The sequence below is a fragment of the Chiloscyllium plagiosum genome, chromosome 3, assembly GCF_004010195.1.
Source record: "Chiloscyllium plagiosum isolate BGI_BamShark_2017 chromosome 3, ASM401019v2, whole genome shotgun sequence".
In the NCBI taxonomy this organism is placed as follows: Eukaryota; Metazoa; Chordata; class Chondrichthyes; order Orectolobiformes; family Hemiscylliidae; genus Chiloscyllium; species Chiloscyllium plagiosum.
Window position 1 is genome coordinate 79302679 of NC_057712.1, and position 22184 is coordinate 79324862.

The window sequence follows — 22184 nt, forward strand, 5'->3', positions numbered from 1 at the left end:
CAGAATTTCTGGAAAATTTAACATTGACACCTGCCTCAAATCCATTCTTGTTGACTAGGCAGGATTAACATTGTGGTTACTAATTGTGCCAAATTGGCTTGCTATTTACAGTATCATAGTGTTCAGAACATTTTCATCAGTCTTTTCTGTCTTGAAATGTAACATGGTACTAATTTTTGGTTAGCTCCCATATCCATTTACTTCCAGGTCTTTTATCTTTGAGCTTCTTGATTAATTTTTCCTCTCGGCCTTATTGTGTGAGTGCTTACTTATGGTTACACAAATTATGAAGTTGCTGTAGTTAGATCAAATCCCATAATTTGCAGTCAGTGTGCCTCTTCCCAGTATCATCTGATACTGTTAGAGAAGTAAGGTTTCATGTGATCAACCAAGAACTATGACATTTCATCACTGTTCAGACTAAGGACATTTTACATGTTAACAATGATCAACACAATTGTTTGGCAGAGGCAGGAAATAGCAAAGGAGAAACAAGAATAGGGATGCTTCTTTGGAGGATGCAGATTTAGCAAAATCTAGGGAACAATTCCAAACTATGATAAACTGACAAGACAAGGTGCAAACAGAAAACCATCTTACTTTCCTCAGCATAAACAGCTCTGATATCTCAGAGTTCCTCTTACAAGTCACACACAATACTGATTTGACATACATCCATGCTCTTTCAATCTCTACTGACAATATCCTGGAACGTTCTGCCTAACAACAAAACCAACAAAAAAACCAGCAATTTTTCAGTTTCACACTGCAATTGCAGATGGAGGAATATAAGGGACAGTTCTAGCACCCCATTAACAAACGTTAAGCATCTGCAGTCATTTTCCTTGTTTTATTTGCAGCGGTTGGCTCAGCTAAGAATAGTTAAGCAGAATCTAGAAGGATCAATAAGGAAATGATAAAGATGTTGCAGCTGGCTTACTGCTTTATAAAAACTTGAGATGAATGACTAGGGCTGAATTTAAAGCAAATGAAATGCGGTCTCACCCGCCAGGTGAAACACCCGAAGGCCTTGTGTTGACTCTTTATATGAAGACCTATGACATGAAGTGCCAATCAGGCACTACTATGCTGCAGTAAACCTTTCCCAAGATCAAGGACCCAAGGGACAGAAGTCCCATTTGTTGAAAATCGCTGGCAAATCAGAAATACCAACTGAAGCCCAGAGTCACCATTTAAGAACTTCATTTTGTCTCATTTCAAAACAGGTCCTCTGATCTGCTCATGATAGATACTGGGTGAGTTGGCATGTTAGATATAAGAGTAAGAGGTGTTATGTGGGGGGCATACATTGGTGCTGTTGGCATAGGTCCTATAAAGAGCCATTGTTTGGATAGAAGGCATAGGTTGCCATGGAGTGTGAGGAGCAATGGGGGTTGAGCACAGATGCTTAAGACAGCACTGAGGGGATGATGGGCCATAAAGGACAGTAGAGGGCATAACATGACATGGATGGCGAGTGTGTCAATGAGTGAATGGTTATAATAAGCCTGGAGTCAGTCTTATGATTTTCTTTAGCAACTTTAACACAGTGTCTGAGCAGCAAGGCAGATCGTCGTCAGCCTGCCTCTGCACCTGGCTGCCTCAACTGGGGTCGACCATTACAATGCCGAGAAAACTTAGTAGCCAGAACTACCCCAGAGCAAAACCCCGAAATTCCAAAGCACTTTCTTCTGGGTCAGATTTGCAGAGCTGGGGAATGTCCTGACTTTGTATTCTTTATCCAGGAGTGATCATCCAGGCCCAAGTGTGCAAACAAGTCTCAAATTGGAACCAGCAACTAGGGAACAGAGTTTGGAGTGGGACATAAAACCAAAGGCTTTAATCCTCACAATATGTAATTGGAGAAAGTTTCTTCTCATCCACTTCTGCATAAATAATTTGATAATTTTGCAAAACTGGAACAATCGACAGTGTGGATGTTAGCAGTGCACCTATAAAAACTAAAGCTGTCACCGATGGGAATCATATAGCCGATAAATACAACGGGGCTAAAGATAGACCCTACTGGGACAACACAAGTGACTGTGCTGTTAGATCTGTCATTGGATATTTGTTAAAGTAGATAGGGGTTTTAAGCAACAGTGACCCATTCCTTGTGACTCTACCAAGCTACTGCATTGCTCAGTTACAATTTGTAGATTTTATTTTTGCTGGTCTAGTTCTATTGCCATAATGTTCCTAAAAGTGCAACTGAAATCCATTTACAATGGCAGTACGGAATTATTTTTCTAGTCATTTGCAATCTACCTGAGCATACATTGGGCTACTGTCAACCATCAGTCAGATCCTCTGAACTTAGGGAATTGTAATGTGGATGGAGAGTGTTGAACTTTTAGATCAGGCAGACCTGCTTGGTTGTGTATTGATTCTAAGCCAGAGGACCAGGACTTCAAAAGGCACAAGGCACACTTTGTATCCTTAACTTCAGTGTAGTAGTTGGCGTGCTATACTGCTGATTTCTGAAGAAGATTTGGATTGAATTTCCATCTGCTTTTAACACATGGGTGGAGAAGATTCCATGATATTATTTGAAAGGAGTAGATTTCAAGGCAGATTTATTAATCTGGTACCTGAATCATCAAAACCCAACATACTCCAGATTTGTGTGATGATTGAATAGCGCATCTGGAGGATTCAGCTCGAGATAGCTCTGCAAGCCAGTCCCATTTCAAACTGATAGCAAAGCAAAATACTGCACATGATGGAATTCTGAAACAAATTTGAAGACAGAACAGAAAAACGGGTCATAATTGGACTCAAACCTTTAGACTCTTTCTTTCTCGATGCTGCCAGATATATCGAGTTTCTCCAGACTTCTCTGTGTCCCTTTCAAACTGAGTTCACAAACCTTTAGTGAGTTTACCAGTCACTGCACTGTAAGTAAATAAATAAGTAAGCAAGAGTTGCACATCTTTCTTCCTAGGAATACAAACTGACCATTTAGTTTCACACGCCTATTCCATCATTCAATGAGATAAGGGTGACCTAAATATACTTCAATGGGTCTTTGTCCTTTATTTCCTCAAAACCACTGGCTAACATTCATATCTTTACTGGAACAGTTGAAATGCCCCAATCCACACCACCCGTTTTCACTTAAGGTTCTGGACGATATTTAACTTGATCATACACTACCTTACACAAAGAGCAATTTTTTAAATCGTACATTCCGATCCCAGCATCAGGCAATTGATATCAGAGAGCTTTATGGCATCTTGGGTTTCTAAGGAGAACTATATAAATCTATTGTCTATTCTTTCATTGCCAAAGTCAATTTCTCAGTAGCTTGGTCCAGAGATTAAAGTATGGTGAGGGTTTGTGCACACAAGTATCCAATTTATCCAAAATAAATTTGTCACTAGTTGTTTTCATGTTGCCAGGCCAGTTTACTAATCTTCTCAATTCCATAAGTCCTGATCTTCTTTAAAACTCATTTACAACTTTACAGCTGATACAAACCTAGAAGTGAAACATTATGGGAAAAGCTGCTACTACGTTGGCAGGGACTAATACATTGAGACATCAGAATGGAATCATTTGATAAGGGAGAAGAAAACAGCAAAATAAAAGGGGGATGCACACGGTGTTAAAAATGTTATTAATTTAAAACGACAAATTATATGGTTAATAAGATTTATTTCTTCGCATCAATTTATACTATTCAAATCACTATTTGAAATAATCAATTATTGAAAAATTATGGAAGTTAATATGGAGATAAAGACCTCATGTTAACATTAGAAAATGTTGTCTATTTAGTTTAAACATGATATAAAAAAGTACATATTCAAACAATTCATTACATATTAATTACTATTTCCATTAAATTTTCAGAACAGTGGGAAAATTCTCAAAGAGGCCAGTTACAAAAAAAACCTCAAAGAACATTTCCCTTAAAAGATAGCAAACAATTATTTACATGAGAAAGTAAAACAAGTTTTATTGTATTTTTTAATAAACACAGGCCAGAATATCATAAATCACACCAAATCACAACATTTGTGACAATATCCTGGCTCGTTTGACTCCTCTCCACTCCAAACAAAATAAATCCATTCCCAATATAATTAAACAATCTTATTATGAATAAAGCTGTGCCCAGGCAAAATGTAAATGCATGGGGACTAGAGGGGAAAATCATCCAGTCGCTAGAGTCATACCTGACAAAGGAACTAGGATTGCTCCACTCAGGAGCTTTCCAGAGATGACACAAGTCAGGGCATTGCAACAGAAGATCCTCAGGAACAGTGTTCTTAGCCCCAAAATCATCAAATTCATCCATCACCATGGGGCCATCATCATTTCAGTACCACTCTTGTAATAGTGATTCTATAGCATTCAGTAGCATTCAAATTACTGTTACTGAAAAAGCTTTTGCCAATCTATAGCTGAGCCAGGACTTCATCCAGCCTGGGATGACCAGTGTCAGATAGCATTTGCACTATATCTGGACAAAGGGAATGCTTATTTTCAACAAATAATGCCTAATCAGCTCTCGTTCATAACCACCAATGAGTCTTCCTCTAATCAATGTGTATGACGTTCCAATTTACCAGAAACTTAATCAATTAAGCACTTTATCGTTTGGTAGCTGTAAAGCTAAAGCAGATACCAGGGGCAGAATTTTTAACTGATTGTTTTACTTGAAACAACAGGGCCATAGAGGACTGTGGAGTAGTTGGAATCTTTGAGGACAGCAGTGGACAGTTCCGTCGAAGGGAGCAATGCCGAGCCCCTGGGGCCATTCAGGAATAAGGAAGCTCTGCAGCAGCAGCGGAAATTGTTTCTGGCCCCTTAAAGCATTCCCTGAGGCCGTGTTCATGCTTTGTGAGAGAAGTAGGAGAAATCAATTTCTAACAGTGTGCCATTATTTTTTTGGAATGCATGGTGATAGCTGTGAGGTGGCGTGAATGGAACACAAACACCAGCATTTTCCAGATTGGACTGAAAGGCCTGTTCCTGTGCTGTAAATGTAATTCTATGTAAATGTATTTAGCATTTCATAGTGATCAATTTTTAAATTTTACAGCTGAATATCTACATTTATACATCTTTTTCATGGAAAAATAAAACAACTAACTACTTGAAAAGAACTTCAGAAACTAGCACATCCAAACTTGTTAGACTACAAAAGAAATCAAGTACATGCATGCTCCAGAAATCCATAAATTTTCCCAGGTCTGAACTTTGAGAAATACATGACAATATTCTAAATTTTTAAAGCAAATAATATGTCACTGTTCTATGTTTTGCACAATGATTGAAAATCTTGAGTATGTGTCTCATTATTTCCAATGCAGAATTTAGAACCATATTCTACAACCAGAAAACACAAGAAATCCAGATTATCAATTTTTGCTAATCCACAGGATTTGATTGATCAATAGTAATCAAATGCTTAATGCTTGCTTGCATCTAAACTTTCATACATTGAATGTTTGCCTGTATTTAAAATGTATAAATTTACCCTTCTAAGTATAATTCTCCACAAATACACTGTTTAGACATACATATTCTCTTGTTCTCATTTTCCTTTGTTTCCAGAATATCACATACTGTTCATTGTTGCATTTGATTTATTCATTGTCCCAGATAAACTTTAAAGGCACATCCTTCATTTTTTCTTGGAAAACTCTATCAAACATTTCAGATTGAGCCACAGTGAAGTGATTTTTCCAGTCTCCAATTTTACCTGTAAAGAAGAGAATGTAATTCCATAAACAGGATCAATACAATCAGCAAATAAAGAGGTAGAGCAGGAGGAGATGGGAGGCTTTGGGATGTGGAATTGGGAGAACTTGGCTTTCCAAGTATTAATTGTGAACTCTTAACTTACTGTTGGTTGGTAGCTGCTTCTTCTGCTGCAGTTCTTAGTTCCTGCCGTACTCGTACCAATTACTTCAATCACGGTACGGTGGTGAAAGATGGCATTAAGTCCTTACATATGTAAAAAGTCTAATGCTTATTTTCAGATTATTGACAAGGACATTCAAAAGTATTTAAGAAAAGACTATTAAAGTCAAAGCTGTGGTGATCCTAGTCTTTGCATTTGATGACTAAGTATTGCAGACTGACACATGCTGAGGGCCAGGACCACATGTTGAGGGATGTATCAAAGCTTGAGTCAGCCACTGCAATTTTGAATCATTAATTAATATATTTTTATAACTGTTATCAACAAAGCATATTTTGGGGGAAGAAATGTGGAGACACTGGTAAATCTTGGCAGCAGATAAGTTAACTGAAGTTAAGAAAATAATAAAGAGTGGAAATGGTAAATGAGGTCTCCCCCAGGATTTAGTGTATGGAAGACTGATGCTAATAAATTCTACCAATTGACCTGAATTCATTAACTCAATGCAGACAAATAAGAATATCAATAAAGACAGCGTAGAAATAACAATGAGTCAGAAAAATATGCAAGTCTGCAGATTTAAGTTGGAAAATTTAAAAAGACCAAATGTAGAAAACCATATGTGACATGGTGAAATGATACAAGGGGTTTTAACCAAAGTTATACAAATCACAAATGCAAAGCAGAAACTTTTCTTGAACAATATACACAAGATGGTTGAATATATCAGAAAAAAGTCATAACCATTTAAGGTCCATTCTGATCCCATCACATTGAGTACTATATTCGATTGTAGTTCCTGATGTTCAGGGAAACATTCAAGTTTTGAAAGCAATGCAAAGCTATGAGCATGACTTGTAGAGTTAGCAATCTGAGTTATGTAGATGGAGATAAAGATTTTCAGCCTTGAAAGGAGATATCCAAGAAGTGGGGACCAATTTTAGCTGTTGTTGCTAAGGTTACGTCGGTCACCCTTTTTAAATGCTGCTGGATTTCCTGTCCATTCACTGCTGTTGAAACAATGAATTGGACAGCAGAATGGATCCACTACCTCCTGCTTCCCAACCTGCAGACACAATTTTAAATTGACTCCCATCTTGCTAATGAATACAACATGTATGTGATAAAGAAAACAGCAATCTTTAAGTAACTTAAGATCAGCCATGATCTTATTGAATAGCAGCACCAGCTCAAGTGGTTAAGATTCATATTCATATTCCTAATTCATATTCCTTATGTCTGTAATTCCAGTAAAATATTTGGTATTGTGTGAATTGTACAAAGGAACATTGATTCAAAATAGAAACACAATTTTGACACAAAATCAAGATGTTTTCTTCACACAAAAAATGACCAACACACTGAACGAACTTCCAATTGACAGCAAAAACTCTGGGATATTCTGAGGGCCTTTCTACATTGATAAATCAAAGGGAACTGAATAGACTTCGCTTAATTTCCTTTGACATTTTTATTTCTTTTTCAAAAAGTAGTTTGAGTTTCTAATGGCAAAAGAAATGTCACAAGAGACAATCCTGGTACAATATAACTTGTAGAAAAGTGTGTGTTGGTGCTCACCAATGCTGTCCTCAGCCAGAGTTTGCAGGATCAATGAGACAGACCTAGCTGGCATGGGAAGGCAGCACTATGGTGCCTGTAGGCAAAACTGAAAGGACTCATTAATGTGGAAGAGTCACCCAGGCTCCACGATCTTTGACACATGCAATGCTTCTCAGACCCTGAGACTGGATGCAGATGACAAAAACAGAAATTCATTTCTTCATGGATATTTCACTTCCATAATCAGATCAGATGTGCAGGTCAGGTGAATTGGCCATGCTAAATTGCCCATAGTGTTAGGTACACTAGTCAGGGGTAAATGTAGGGGAATGGTTCTGGGTGGGTTGCTCTTTGGAGGGTCGGTGTGGACTTGTTGGGCCGAAGGGCCTGTTTCAACACTGTATGGAATCTAAACCCATCACTGGCACATGTGGAAACCTGAAGACTTCAATTCACTTCATATGCAGCATTCACTGGTATGCCAAGTTCCAATGCAGCCAAGCAACAGGATTTCTTGGCACAGGGAGTCCCCACCCCTTACTGTGTCCCTTTTGTATTGTTCCATTGGCATGAACTGTCTTGTAACAGGTAGAAATATCTTCCATCTATGACGAACTCAGCAGCTCGTAAAAAGCCTGCTTTTTTGAGACCATCACCAGAATTGAAAAGAAAACTAAGTTACGTTTATACAAAGAGGACATTCTTGATGAGAAGGTGTGCAAAAATAGACTTTGTCTGAGACTGTTATGGAAATAATAGCTAGGTGTACAAAAAAACGCAAACTGAAATGGATATGAAATACTGGGTTTCAGCCTTTTGTGCTGCAAAGTACTCTGGTTGTTCACGAGGAGCATGAAGGTATCTCTAAAAAGGAAGGAAAATAGAAAAGAAAGAGGTTAGAAAGGAACAAAGTGACTTAAATCTGTAAGTTATGGGAGTAGCTCAGGGACACTCTAGTGTGTTTCAGAGGTGGTCAAACCATGAACTGGGGTGTTATCATATTCTCATTAAAGAATCTCTGGAAAGTTATACTAACAGCATGAGGATTTGTAGAATTGTGCCTTACTGGTAGTAACTGGAGATATTTTCCTAACTAACCTATTCAGGCATAATACCACACACCTCTGGAGCAGGTGAGATGTGAACCCAGTTCTCCTGGCTCAGAAGTAGGGGCTCTACCACTGCATCATAAGGGCCTTTAGTGGTAACTGCATTCGGAGAACTTGAATAGATTGCAACTGGTCGTGAAAACGGTGAGATCCATTGAGTGGGAAAAGAAAAGGAACTTGTGTACAAGAGGCACTGTTTATATGACTTTGAGACCACACTTGGGATAGCTTGAGGATTCATTTCTTTTAAGGTTATTAATTTTTATGAGGGATTATAAAACCTTTACAAGAAAACTTGCAAACTCCCAGTATCAACAGGGCCATATTTTTCCAGAAGATTTGTGGGCGGCACGGTGGCACAGTGGTTAGCACTGCTGCCTCACAGCGCTAGAGACCCGGGTTCAATTCCCGCCTCAGGCGACTGACTGTGTGGAGTTTGCACGTTCTCCCCGTGTCTGCGTGGGTTTCCTCCGGGTGCTCCGGTTTCCTCCCACAGTCCAAAGATTTGCAGGTCAGGTGAACTGGCCATGCTAAATTGTGTTAGGTATAGGGGTAAATGTAGGGGTATGGGTGGGTTGCGCTTCGGCGGGTCGGTGTGGACTTGTTGGGCCGAAGGGCCTGTTTCCATAATGTAATGTAATGTAATCTAATCTAATCTAATCCACGGAAGCAGTAAGAGGTGAGAAATTTCTGATCACTCATGGTTGACACAGAACAGTGCCCCTCAAGCTGTCTCCCTAAAACAGAGAGGGAGAGAGTGAGAGAGAAAGAGCACAAGAGTGAGACACAGACAGGTGCCTTTGGTCCTTTGATGACAATAGTTATTTACGCACAGATGGATGCAACGCTAAAGCTCTGCCTGAAACAACTCCATTGGGTGGCTATTACAAATTCAAACTCTAATCACAAAAATCTGTACAACAGGAATGCTCATCAGAAACTTAGCTGCTAAGGGCACCATGCTCCCATATGATTTTCTGATCATTTTTTATTTTTTCCCCCAGTGAGTACACTGACCTCAGAGGCTAAATCCTTGTTGTGTTCCAAAAGTAGAAAGTGCAGCACCAGGAACACAAATTTAGAATACAACAGCAAAAAAAGGTTATGGTAAACTTTTATAAAATACACATTCAATCTCAATCAGATTACTGTGCCCAGTTCATAGCATTATACTTCAGGAAAGATGCGAAGGCATTAGTAGAGTACAGAGTAAATAGTCCTGGAGACAGACTTCAGGTAGGGTACATGGATAGATTATCAAAACTGTGATTATTCTCCTTCGAGAAAAGAAAGTTGGGAGGAGATTCAATAAAGGTATGGGGACACAACAGGTAAGATAAAAGGAATCCCTTTGGGGTAAGAATTGAGAATGAAAGCACATTGATGTGATGTGATTGGCAAGAGTCAGACAGTCGTAGATGTACCGCACGGAAATAGATCCTTCGGTCCAATTCGTCCATGCTGACCAGATATCCTAACCTAATCTAGTCTCATTTGCCAACACTTGGCCCATATCCCTCTAAACCCTTCCTATTCATATATCCACCCATTTCTGATGAAGGGCTCCTGCCCGAAACATCGATTTTCCTGTTACTCAGATACTGCCTAATCTGCTGGGCATTTCCAGCACCACTCTAATCTTGGCCCTGATCTTACTTGAGTCGTTCTTTTATTCCTGACACACCTATAGAAAGTTTAGGGTTTTCCTTGATCCTACCTGCCAAAGACTTCTCATGTCCCATCCTAGCTCTTCGTACCTCTCTCTCTGGGTTCTTCCTGGCTAACTTGTAACTCTCAAATGCCCTAACTGAGCCTTCATGTCTCATCTTCACATAAGTCTCCTTCCCCTTGACAAGATATTCAACTTCTTTGGTAAACCATGGCTCCCTCGCTCCCTCACTTCCTCCTTGCCTGACAGGTACATACTTATCAAGGGCACACAGTAGCTGTTCCTTGAACAAGCTCCACATTTCAATTGTGCCCATCCCTTCCAGTTTCCTTCCTCATCCTATGCATCATAAATCTTGCCTAAATGCATCATAATTGTCTTTCCCCCAGCTATAACTCTTGCCCTGCAGTATGTACCTATCCCTTTCCATTGCTAAAGTAAGTATAACCGGATTGTGGTCACTATCACCAAAGTGCTCACCTACCTCCAAATCTAATGCCTGGCCTGGTTCATTACCCAGTACCAAATCCAATGTGACCTCATCTCTTATAGGCCTATCTGCATACTGTGTCAGGAAACCCTCCTGCACACACTGGACAAAAACTGACCCATCCAAAGTACTCGAACTATCGTGTTTCCAGTCAATATTTGGAAAGTTAAAGGCCCCCATAACAATTACCCTGTTACTTTCGATCCTTTCCAGAATCATCTTTGCAATCCTTTCCCCTACATCTCTGGAACTTTTTAAAGGCCTATAGAAAGCTCCCAACAGTTCCTTACCTGTTTCTAACCTCAGCCCATACTACTGCAGTAGATGAGTCCTCATCAAACGTCCTTGCTGTCACCATAATACCATTCTTGACTAACAATGTCACACCTCCCCCTCTTTTACCATTGTCCCTGTTCTTACTGAAACATTTAAAACCTGGAACCTGCAAAAACTGTACTTGTCCCGGCTCTATCCATGTCTCTGAAATGGCCATAACATCGAAGTTCCAGGTCCCAACCCATGCTGCAAGTTCACCCACCTTTTTCTGGATGCTCCTGGTGTTGAAGTAGACACACCTTCCTGCCTGCCGGTACACTCTTGCGCCCTTGAAACTTTATTTATGACCTTACTACTCTCAACCTCCTGTACACTGAAGCTACAATTCAAGTTCCCATCCTCCTGATGAATTAGTTTAAACCCTCCCGGAGAACAAAAGCAAACACCCCCCCCAGGATATTGATACCCCTCTGGTTCAGGTGTAGGCCATCCCATTTGTAGAGGTCCCATCTACCCCACAATGAGGCCTAATTATCCAGGTATCTGAATCCCTCCCTCCTGCACCATCCCTGGAGGCATGTGTTCAACTGCTCTCTCTCTCCCTATTCCTCGCCTCGCTATCATGTGGCATGGGTAACAAACCAGAGATTACAATTTGTTCTAGCTCTAAGCTTCCATCCTAGCTCCCTGAATTTCTGCCTTACATACAATCCCTTTTCCTACATATGCTGTTGGTGCCTATGTGGACCACAACTTGGCACTGCCACCCCCCCCCCCCCCCCCCCCCCCCAACACCTCCCCCTTAAGGATCCCAAAAACACAATCCAAGACATTACGGACCTTGGCACCTGGGAGGCCACACACCATCCGTGGGTCTCTCTCATTCCCACAGAATTTCCTATATGTCCCCCTAATTATGGAGTCCCCAAATGGCTAATGCTCTACTCACCTCCCCCCTTCCCTTCTGACATCAGGGACAAATTCTGTGCCAGAGACCTGTCCACCATGGCTTATCCCAGTAAGTCATCCTCCACAACAGAATCCAAATGGATTTCAGAAAGCCTTTGACAAAGCCTTTGGGAGACTAATACCTAAGGTAAAGCACATGGGGTCCAAGGTGACTTAGGGAAGCAGTAGGATACACATGTGGTAGAAGGCTGTTTACGTGATTGGAGGCCAGTGGTCATTGGTATACCATAGGTTCCGTTACTGATCATGGTATATGTGAACGATAGGAAACAAAATGCAAGTAGTAGTTGTGATTAGTAAGTTTGCAGATGACATGAAGGTTGACAGTGAGGAAGAAGGTCTTAGATAACAGAAGGATATAGTTGGATTGGTCAGTAGTGCAGATGGAATTTAACCCAAGTAAGTGTGAGATGATACACTTTGGAAGTAGTAACAAGGCAAAGGAATACCCAAAGAATGGCAGGACGCTAGTAAGCCTAGAGGAACCAAGGGATCTTTAGATTACATTACATTACAGTGTGGAAACAGGCCCTTCGGCTCAACAAGTCCACACCGACCCGCCGAAGCGCAACCCACCCATACCCCTACATTTACCGCTTACCTAATACTATGGGCAATTTAGCATGACCAATTCACCTGACTTGCACATCTTTGGACTGTGGGAGGAAACCGGAGCTCCCGGAGGAAACTCGGGGAGAACGTGCAAACTCCACACAGTCAGTCGCCTGAGGCAGGAATTGAACCCGGGTCTCCGGCGCCGAGAGGCAGCAGTGCTAACCACTGTGCCGCCCACAAGGGGTACTTGTCTACAGATCCTGAAGGCAGCAGGACAGGTTAATAAGGTAGTTAAGCGGCATAAGAGACACTTGCTTTTATCAGTTTAAGGTCAAGTTTAAGCTGTACAAAAAACTTTCGTGAGGGCGCTACTGGAGCAGTGTGTGCAGGTGTGGTCACTACTCGATAGGAAGGATGTGACTGCACCGGAGAGAGGCAGAGATTCACTGGGATATTGCCAGGAATGGAGCAGTTTAGCTATGAAGAGAGGTTGGATAAGCTCAGATTGTTTCCTTCAGAGCACAGAAGGCTGAGGTGGTCCTGATTAAGGTGTATGACATTATGAGGGGCATGGACAGTGTGAATAGGAACTATCTGTTTCCCTTAGTTGAAGGGTCAATAACAAGATTACATAATTTTAAGGTGAAACGCAGCACATTTGGAAGAGATTGAGGAGAGATTTTTCACCTCCGAGGAGTTATGGTATTCTGCAATGCACTGCCTGGAAAGGTAATTGAGGCTAGAAACTTCACAACTCTTAAAAAGTACATGTATGAGCAGTTAAAATGTCATAACATTCAAGGTAATGGGCCAAGTGCTGGAATGTGGGACTAGCGTAGACTTAGAGGTTTTTTTTGATGGTGCAGATTTGATGGGCTGAAGGGCCTCTTATGTACTGTCCCATTCTAGAATTCCATGAAATCATGCTAGGTACCTTTCCGAAGGAATGTTCCTTCTTCGGATCTTTTGGGAATTCCTTCATAGTTGGCCATTGGATTCTTTTTCATAATATCAAACCTGCAGTGTTCTAACACGCTGTCCAGTTTTTCATCATCCAGCTGTCTTCCAACAAAGTTGCAAATTTTTTGTATTGATGCTCTAAGATCCTGTCAGGGGTCAATACAGTAAACACAGTTAGCTAACCTCGAAACTTTAAAAATGGCAACAGCCTCTTTGATACTTGAAAACTAAAATACTTTCACTCACTGTGAAATTACTCACGAGATACCCTGTAAAACTGAAACTATTGATATATGTGCTAATTTCTAGATATTTTGCTGCAGAATTTTAAGAATTAAACATGCCAAAGTGCAATGGAAAGCTACTGATTCATCCCAGATTCAACGCTCAAAGGTAAAAGCCGATAACATGTTGAGAAATGTACTCTTGTTCTCATGTACATTGACATTGTAAATGCATTACAATCTTTTTTCTTGTGGTGAAAGAGTTTTGGCCAGGATTGGTTTCTGAATACTGGCTACTCCTGAGACGGAAGTACATAAAGTGGTTAGGATTTTAAAACCAATTTGAGTAAAATAACCTTTTCAAGCCTGCACTCCTGGTATTGTCCCACAATACCAAGTTGATTGCACATCTGATGTCTCTCAATCTTGTTTTCATTGATTAGTTGCGAGCCCTTGCTTATGGCTAGCAAACCTCAGTCAGAATTCATGAAACTACCTCTACTGAAGCCACAGCAATTCTTTTCGAATATTGTTCTTTTGATACAGCTTTGACTAAAATTCAAAGTTATTTATTTGACAGTAAACCACTGTGGGACACCACAAAGTCATGAAAGTGGTTGTATAATTGCAAGGTTTTTTTTTAAGAAGCTGAACCGTGATCAAGCAATTTGATAATAACCCTCCTTCAGGATTTGTGCCTTGATTGTGGAAACATGACTCAAATTATTATGTTAATAGAGTGAAGTTTATACTTGTCTAAAATGTTCAATGTGGAAAATGTCTTGCTATGTCATACAGTTCAGATATAGGTTAAATATAGATAGAACAACTGGTTATCAATAGTGAAAGTACAGGAAGGAATTGAGTTAGATATCCAGATTTGGACTGAGCAAGAATACATATAGTAAATGGGAGTTCCATTCAATTTCATTCAACTAAACTATTATTATAGATGCTCAATAGCTAACAATACAAATTACTCACAAACACAACTTGCCTTATCCTACCAGAGCATTCCTTTAATCTCTACCTCTCAACCAATCAATAATGTAGATCACAAAATTACTTATAATTTCATGTATTTTCACCATTACTAACCTGTTAAATGTGACAAATCAAATGCCTTCTGGAAGTCCACTGAGACAATATCTCCCATTCAGCATGTTTATGAACATCTCAAAATACAACTATATTAGCCATTTGATTATCTAATTTAATAACCATATGTAAGTAATGCTTCACTTCAATTCAAAATGCGGCTATAAAATTCAACACAGGCAAATTTTATGAAAACAAATAGGCCACTTGAGCATATTCCTTATCCATTAATATATGTCTGAAAAAGCTAAAATCAAAGTGCTTTCCAAATAGTGATAAACTTTGAAACTGTGGAGGTCTGAGGAATCCCAAAATCCATGTACATGACCATTAAAATATCAGGCACAGTATATTAAAAAAATCAAAATGATAAATAAAATGTTGGTTTTTATATAGAGCAGGCTAGGAAAAACAAACAGGTGAATATCATGCTGCAGCTGTACAGAGCTCTAGTTTGGACTTACCTGTTTCAGTTTTGGGAATTATATTTTGCTAATTTTTACACTGAGCATGGAGGGAGTTCATTAAGCATTTACTGGAATGGTCACTGGACTCCAATCATTAAATTATTTGGGAAAGATTGCATAATCAAGTGCAACACTCCCCTGAATTTCAAAAAGCAAGGGGTGGCTGTAAAGTTTTCAAACATTGAGGGGAAGTTGACACAGGGTAACCAATTCTGCTGGTTAGGGAGTCCAGCACTAGGAGACAGTGTCATACAGTTACAGCCAGATTACTACTATTACCACAAACATTTCTGTAAAGTACCATTAATAGTGTGAAATGTCCACGATTGTTTCACAAGAGCATCACAAAGCAAAACTTGAACTACATCTGATTTTAGAGTAGTTGGCATAAAGAAATTTGCATAAAGAAGGTGCTTTCAAGGAGCATCTTGAAGGAGGAAAGAGAGCTGGAGAAGTTCAGCAAAATAATTCTAAAATTTGAACCCATGCATCTTAAGGCATGGCCGTTAATGCGGAGCAACTAAAATCAGGAAGCTTAACAGACCAGAATTAGAGAAGTGCTGATATCTTGAAAAGGTTGGAGAATTGCATGAAAGTACAGAAATAGTACATGGCCAACACCTGATCATATGAATATAGGAAAATGTATATTTTCAAAATATCATTACTTTCTTCAACTCTTCATAAGTCATGAACAAAAAGTTGAATGCATCCTTGTGAGCATACCACTCTCTGATATGGTCAAACCAGCAGCTGAATTCCACTGTTAAGAGAAAAAAAAATTAAGGCTATATTTCAGTTCAGTTGCTTTAATAATTATGAACAGTTAAACAAATTCAAATATATTTGTCACAATCTATACTATTTTGCATAAGTTAACATAATCAGATAAAGCAGAATACAAATCATTAGTATGTTTCATAAAAAAGTCAGGCAAATACAGTATGCTTCTTAAAATAAATACATGGATGGTAGCACCTGAGTATGACTATGTTGACTATAAATGGCCAGAACGTTTGAAGACCACACCATTGGCATAGCTGTGAATTAATGAAAAAAATTTGAAAAAGAAATTTACAATGCTTTAATTCAGGGTCTTTCTTTTCTGGAGTTAACGCCTGAAAATAATTGACCTTCTCAGCCTGCAATTTTCAATTAAAGCATCATCGAGCTAATTCATGAGAAAATGAACTTTACAAATCTAACTGCAACATAACTGTTCAAATCATTTCAAAACTCCTATATTCCAGAACCACACATCACTATAAATTTCATTACACCAGTAAAAACTTTCATATTGTACCTTTCATGAATTAAAACATTTCCAGGCACTTTACTGTTAAAGTCAGGGAACAAACTTTGTTAAAGTGATAGTGTTGTGCAAACAATCCATCTTGGCCTCCTCCTGACATTCTCAGCATCACACATGCATCCTTCAGCCAGTTTCAGTAATTCATCATATCAAGAAACAGTTAATGGCACTGGACTTGGCAAAGGCCATGTGCCCTGACAACATTCCAGTCATAATCCCAATGACATGTGCTGCAGAACTAACTATATCCCGAGCCAAGCTGGTTTAGTACAGCGACAATTTTGGCATCTATCCAGCAACGTGGAAAATTGTCCAGGTATGTCTTGTGCAAAAAAGCAGGACAAATACAAAGTCAATGTGGCCACTTACTGCTCCATCAGTGTGCTGTTAATGACCAGCAAAGTGATGGAGGTAGTTGATAACAGTGTCAATAAGCAGCACCCACACAGTAATAACCTAGTCGTTGGCATTGAAGTTTTGGTCCTGTCAGGTCTAATTAGCTCCTGACCTCATTCCAGAAATGGACAAGAAAAAGAGCTGAACTTATGAGGGGAAGTGAGGGTGACTACACTTGACATCAAGGCAGCATTTGACAGTGTGTGGCATCTAGAATCCTGAGCAAAACTGGAGTCACTGGGAAATCACTGAGGGACTGGGGATGCAGGAAAATCTCCACAGTTGGAGTGATACTTAGCATAAAAAAAAGTTGTTGGAGGAAGTCAATCATCTCAGCTCGAGGATATGCTTGCAGGTGTTCCTATGGGTGGTGTCCTCTGCCCAATTATTTTCAGCTGCTTCAATGACTTTGCTTCTTTCATAAAGCAGGATAGAAACGTTCACAGAGATTGCCCAGTGTTCAGCAACATCAGTGATTCATCTAAAGCAGTTTGTGACAGCAGCAAGACCTGGACACCATTCAGGCTTGGACTGATGAGTGGCATATAACATACACATCCCACTTAATTTCCAGATAATGACCATTTCCTTGACATTCAATGGCATCACCGCCACCACTAACAACATCCTCCGGATTACAACTGACCAGAAACCTAAGTATGCAGGTCATATAGATATCATGGCTATAAAGGCAGGTCAGCAATTGGGAATTATGTGCCAAGTAACTTAAATCCTGCCTTCCAATGTCTGTCCACTATATATAAAGCACAGGTCAGAACAGTGTTAGAATACTCTCTAGTTCAAAGATAGCCCAACAATAGTCACCATGCTGGACAAAGCAGCTTGCTTGACTGGCACTCCACTGAAGACCTTCAATATTCACTCCCTCCAGCACTGATGCACTGTGGTGACAGGGTCTACTAACTATAAGAAGCACTGCGTAACCCACCAAGCTTTCCAGACAACACCTTCCAGACCCCGAATCTCTACCATTTAGAAGAAGACAGCAGACACATGGGAACACCAAGTTCCTCTTCCAGCCATATACCATCCTGAATTGGAACTATATTATTGATTCTTCACTACCACTGGATCATAGAACATAGAACATAGAACAATACAGTGCAGAACAGGCCCTTTGGCCTTTGATGTTGTGCCGACCTGTGAACTAACCCAAGGCCATCCCCCTACACTATCCCATCATCATCCATGTGCTTATCTAAGGGTTGATTAAATCTCCCTAATGTGGCTGAGTTATCTACATTAGCAGGTAGGGCATTCCACGCCCTTATCACTCTTGGAGTAAAGAGGCTGCCTCTGACATCTGTCTTAAATCTATCACCCCTCAATTTGTAGTTATGCCTCCTCGTACACGCTGACATCATCATCCTAGGAAAAAGACTTTCACTGTCTACCCTATATAATCCTCTGATCATCTTGTATGTCTCTATCAAATCCCCTCTTAGTCTTCTTCTTTCCAATGAGAACAGACCCAAGTCGCTCAGCCTTTCCTCATATGAGCTTCCCTCCAGATCAGGCAACATCCTGCTAAATCTCCTTTGCACCTTTTCCAATGCTTCCACATCCTTCCCGAAATATGGTAACCAGAACTGTACACAATACTCCAAGTACAGCCACACTAGCGTTTTATACAGGTACAGCATGACACTACGGCTCAGGAACTTAATCCTTCTACCAATAAAACCTAACACACTGTATGCCTTCTTAACAGCATTATCAACCTGGGTGGCAACTTTCAGGGATCTATGTACATGGACTCCAAGATCCCTCTGCACATCCACACTACCAACAATACTTCCCTTGACCCAGTATTCTGCCTTCCTATTATTCTTCCCAAAGTGAATCACCTCAAAATCCTGGAACACATTTCCTCACAGCACAGTGAGTCTACATACACCACATGTCGTGTATCCAGAAGGCAGCTTCAAAAAAGTTAAAAATCACACAACACCAGGATATAGTCCAACAGGTATAATTGGATGCACTAGCTTTTGGAGCGTGCTCCTTCATCAGGTGGTTCATCAATGTGGAATGTGGTTGATTGAACACAGGGGATGGGAAAAATTTCTGTCTGTAACAGGTTGCTCCTTTTTTGAGGTATTTTAGGTGTTGGAGGTGATTCCCTCAAATTCCAGGAGCAGCAATTACTGTTTTATATGCTGTTGCCATTGTTTTGGAACTTTGAAAAAAAAAGTCAAAACAACGGCACTTTCAAAAGGGAGAAAGACAGACAAAGGCGGCAAGCACATGGTCTGTAAGGGAGAGAGAGAGAGATACCCACACTGCTAACTGACACAGCAGTGAATCTGCACAGTTACTGCCATTGTTGCTTGAATTCATGTATCGCTGGACATCGGAGTGTGTCTAGGAAAACTTAAACAGTGAAATTCACAACTGATCTTGGAGGAACCTATTTGGGAGAGATGATAGCACAGAAACAGATAAGTAAATAGTTTTAAGTAAAACCTTGCTGTAAATCGACAATAGTTAGTAGAGTGGGTTCTTTCTTGATTGGGATCTGTCTCTTCATTAAATTTTAAAAACATAAACCATAAGTATGAAGTTAGTCCAGAGCAGTGTTTTGTAGAGCAATAAGACGTTGCTATTTTCTTGGTCTATAGATTGGAAGGAGCAAAAAGGCCTTTAGTAGAGTGATATGCTCTTCTTGTCAGATGTGGGAGTTTCAGGAGAGTTTAAGGGCTACTGAGGTTTATATCGGCAATAAATGTAATTGGTTGTGAATCCTGTCAGATCAAATGGATTGGTTAGAGCAACAGTTAGAGGCAATGAGGAACTAGGGGATGTGATAGATGGCAGTTACAGGAAGGGAGAAAAGCCACAGATACAGTCAGGTAGATGGGTTAACACCAAGAAAGGTAGGAGAGGTAGGTAGGTAGTACGGGAGTGTTCTGTGGCTATCCCCATGTTAAACAAGTATGCTGATTTGGAAAATGTAGGGGGTGATGGACTTTCAGGGCAATGTAGCAGGAACAGCCAAATTTCTGGTCTCAAAACTGGCTCTAATGTAATGAGGGGTATATCGGGTTCCAAGCGATCAATTGTGTGAGGGGACTCTCTAGTCAGGGGCACAGACAGACGAATCTGCGGCCAGCAGCGAAAAATCAGAATGGTGTGCTCCCTCCCTGGTGCCAGGATCAAGGTCACAGAGAGGATGCAGAATGTTCTCAAAGGGAAAAGGCAGGAGGTCATTGTACACATTGGTATCAACGACACAGGAAGGGAAAAGCATGAGATTCTGAAGGGAGAATATAGAAAGTTAGACAGGAGTTTAAAAAGGAGGTCCTCAAGGGTAGTAATATCTGGATTACACCTGGTGCTATAAGCTAGAGAGGGTAGGAATAGGAGGATAGCCCAGATGAATGCGTGGCTGAAGAGTTAGTGTATGGGAGAAGGATTCACATTTTTGGATCATTGGAATCTCTTCTAGGGTAGAAGTGCCTTGGACCAGAAAGATGGATTGCCCCTGAATTGGAAGGGGACTAATTTATTGGCAGGGAGATTTTCTAGAGCTGCTCAGGAGGATTTAAACTAATTTTTTTTGGGTGGGGGGGACCCAGGGAGATAGTGAGGAAAGAGATATATCTGAGACGGGTACAGTTGAGAACAAAGGCAAGTCAAACAGTCAGGGCAAGTAGGGACAAAGCAGAGAACAAGGTAAGACTGTTAAATTAAACTGCATTTATTTCAATGCAAGAGGCCTAACAGGGAAGGCAGATGGACTCAGGGCATGGTTAGGAACATGGGACTGGGATATCATAGCAATTATAGAAACGTGGCTCAGCGACAGGCAAGACTGGCAGCTTAATGTTCCAGGATTAAAATGCTATAGGAAGGATAGCAAGGGAGGCAAGAGAGGAGGAGGCGTGGCGTTTTTGATAAGAGATAGCATTACAGCTGTACTGAGGGAGGATATTCCCGGAAATACATCCAGGGAAGTAACTTGGGTGGAACTGAGAAATAAGAAAAGGATGATCCCCATATTGGGATTGTATTATAGACCCCCTAATAATCAGAGGGAAATTGAGAAGCAAACGTGTAAGGAGATCTCACTTATCTCTAAGAATAATAGGGTGGTTATAGTAGGGGATTTTAACTTTCCAAACATATTCTGGGACTGCCATAGTGTTAAAAGTTTAGATGGAGAGGACTTTGTTAAGAGGGTACAAGAGACTTTTTTAAGTTAGTATGTGGATGTACCTACTAGAGAAGGTGCAAAACCTGGCTTACTCTTGAGAAATAAGGCAGGGCAGGTGACTGAGGTGTCAATGGGGGAGCACTTTGGGGCCAGCGACCATAATTCTGTTAGTTTTAAAATAGTACTGAAAAAGGATAAACCAGATCTAACAGTTGAAGTTCTAAATTGGAGAAAGGCTAATTTTGATGGTATTAGGCAAGAATTTCAAAAGCCGATTGGGGCCAGATGTTTGCAGGTAAAGGGATGGCTGGAAAATGGGAAGCCTTCAGAAACGAAATAACGAGAGACGAGAGAAAATATATTCCTGTTAGGGTGAAAGGAAAGGCTGGTAGGTGTAGGGAATGCTGGATGACTAGAAAAAATTGAGGGTTTGGTTAAGAAAAAGAAGGAGGTCTATGTCAGGTGTAAACAACAGAGGTCGAGTGAATCCTTAGAAGAGTATAAAGACAGTAGGAGTATACTTAAGAGGTAAATCAGGAGGGCAAAAAGGGGACATGAGATAGCTTTGGCAAATAGGGTTAAGGAGAATCCAAAGGATTTTTACAAATACATTAAGTAACTAGGAAGCAAATAGGCCCAGGAGAAATTGAGGACTGCAGATGCTGGAGATCAAAGCCACACATTTTTCAGCAAATAGGGCCCCTCAAAGATCAGCAAGGAGGCCTTTGTGAGGAGCCGCAGGAGCTGGGGGAGATACTAAATGAGTATTTTGCATCAGTGTTTACTGTGGAGAAGGATATGGAAGATATAAAATGTAGAGAAATAGATGATGATATCTTGAAAAATGTCCATATTGTAGAGGAGGAGGTGCTGGATGTCTTGAAATGCATAAAGGTGGATAAGTCCCCAAGACCTGATCAGGTTTACCATAGAACTGTGGGAAACTAGGAAGTGATTGCTGGGGCTCTTGCTGAGATATTTGTATTATCAGTAGTCACAGGTGAGGTGCCAGACACTGGAGGTTGGCAAACTTGGTACCATTATTTA

The 22184-nt window shown here is 40.4% G+C and overlaps 1 protein-coding gene across 6 annotated transcripts in view; it reads right to left on the reverse strand.

Moving 5' to 3' along the window:
• Positions 1-3640: 3640 nt before the first annotated feature.
• Positions 3641-22184, reverse strand: part of LOC122546175 (amine sulfotransferase-like) — a 120593-nt gene continuing 102049 nt past the window's right edge. For 5 of the 6 annotated variants that reach the window (XM_043685007.1, XM_043684993.1, XM_043684981.1 and 2 more), the window contains 3 exons: positions 15921-16015; positions 13438-13609; positions 3641-5713 (listed from right to left, as the gene is read on the reverse strand). In XM_043685007.1, the coding sequence (XP_043540942.1) occupies positions 5598-5713; positions 13438-13609; positions 15921-16015 (383 nt within the window). In that variant the 3' untranslated portion in view covers positions 3641-5597. Of the gene's footprint in view, positions 5714-7755; positions 8300-13437; positions 13610-15920; positions 16016-22184 lie in introns of those variants that run through there. The other variant, XM_043684988.1, reaches the window with a different exon arrangement.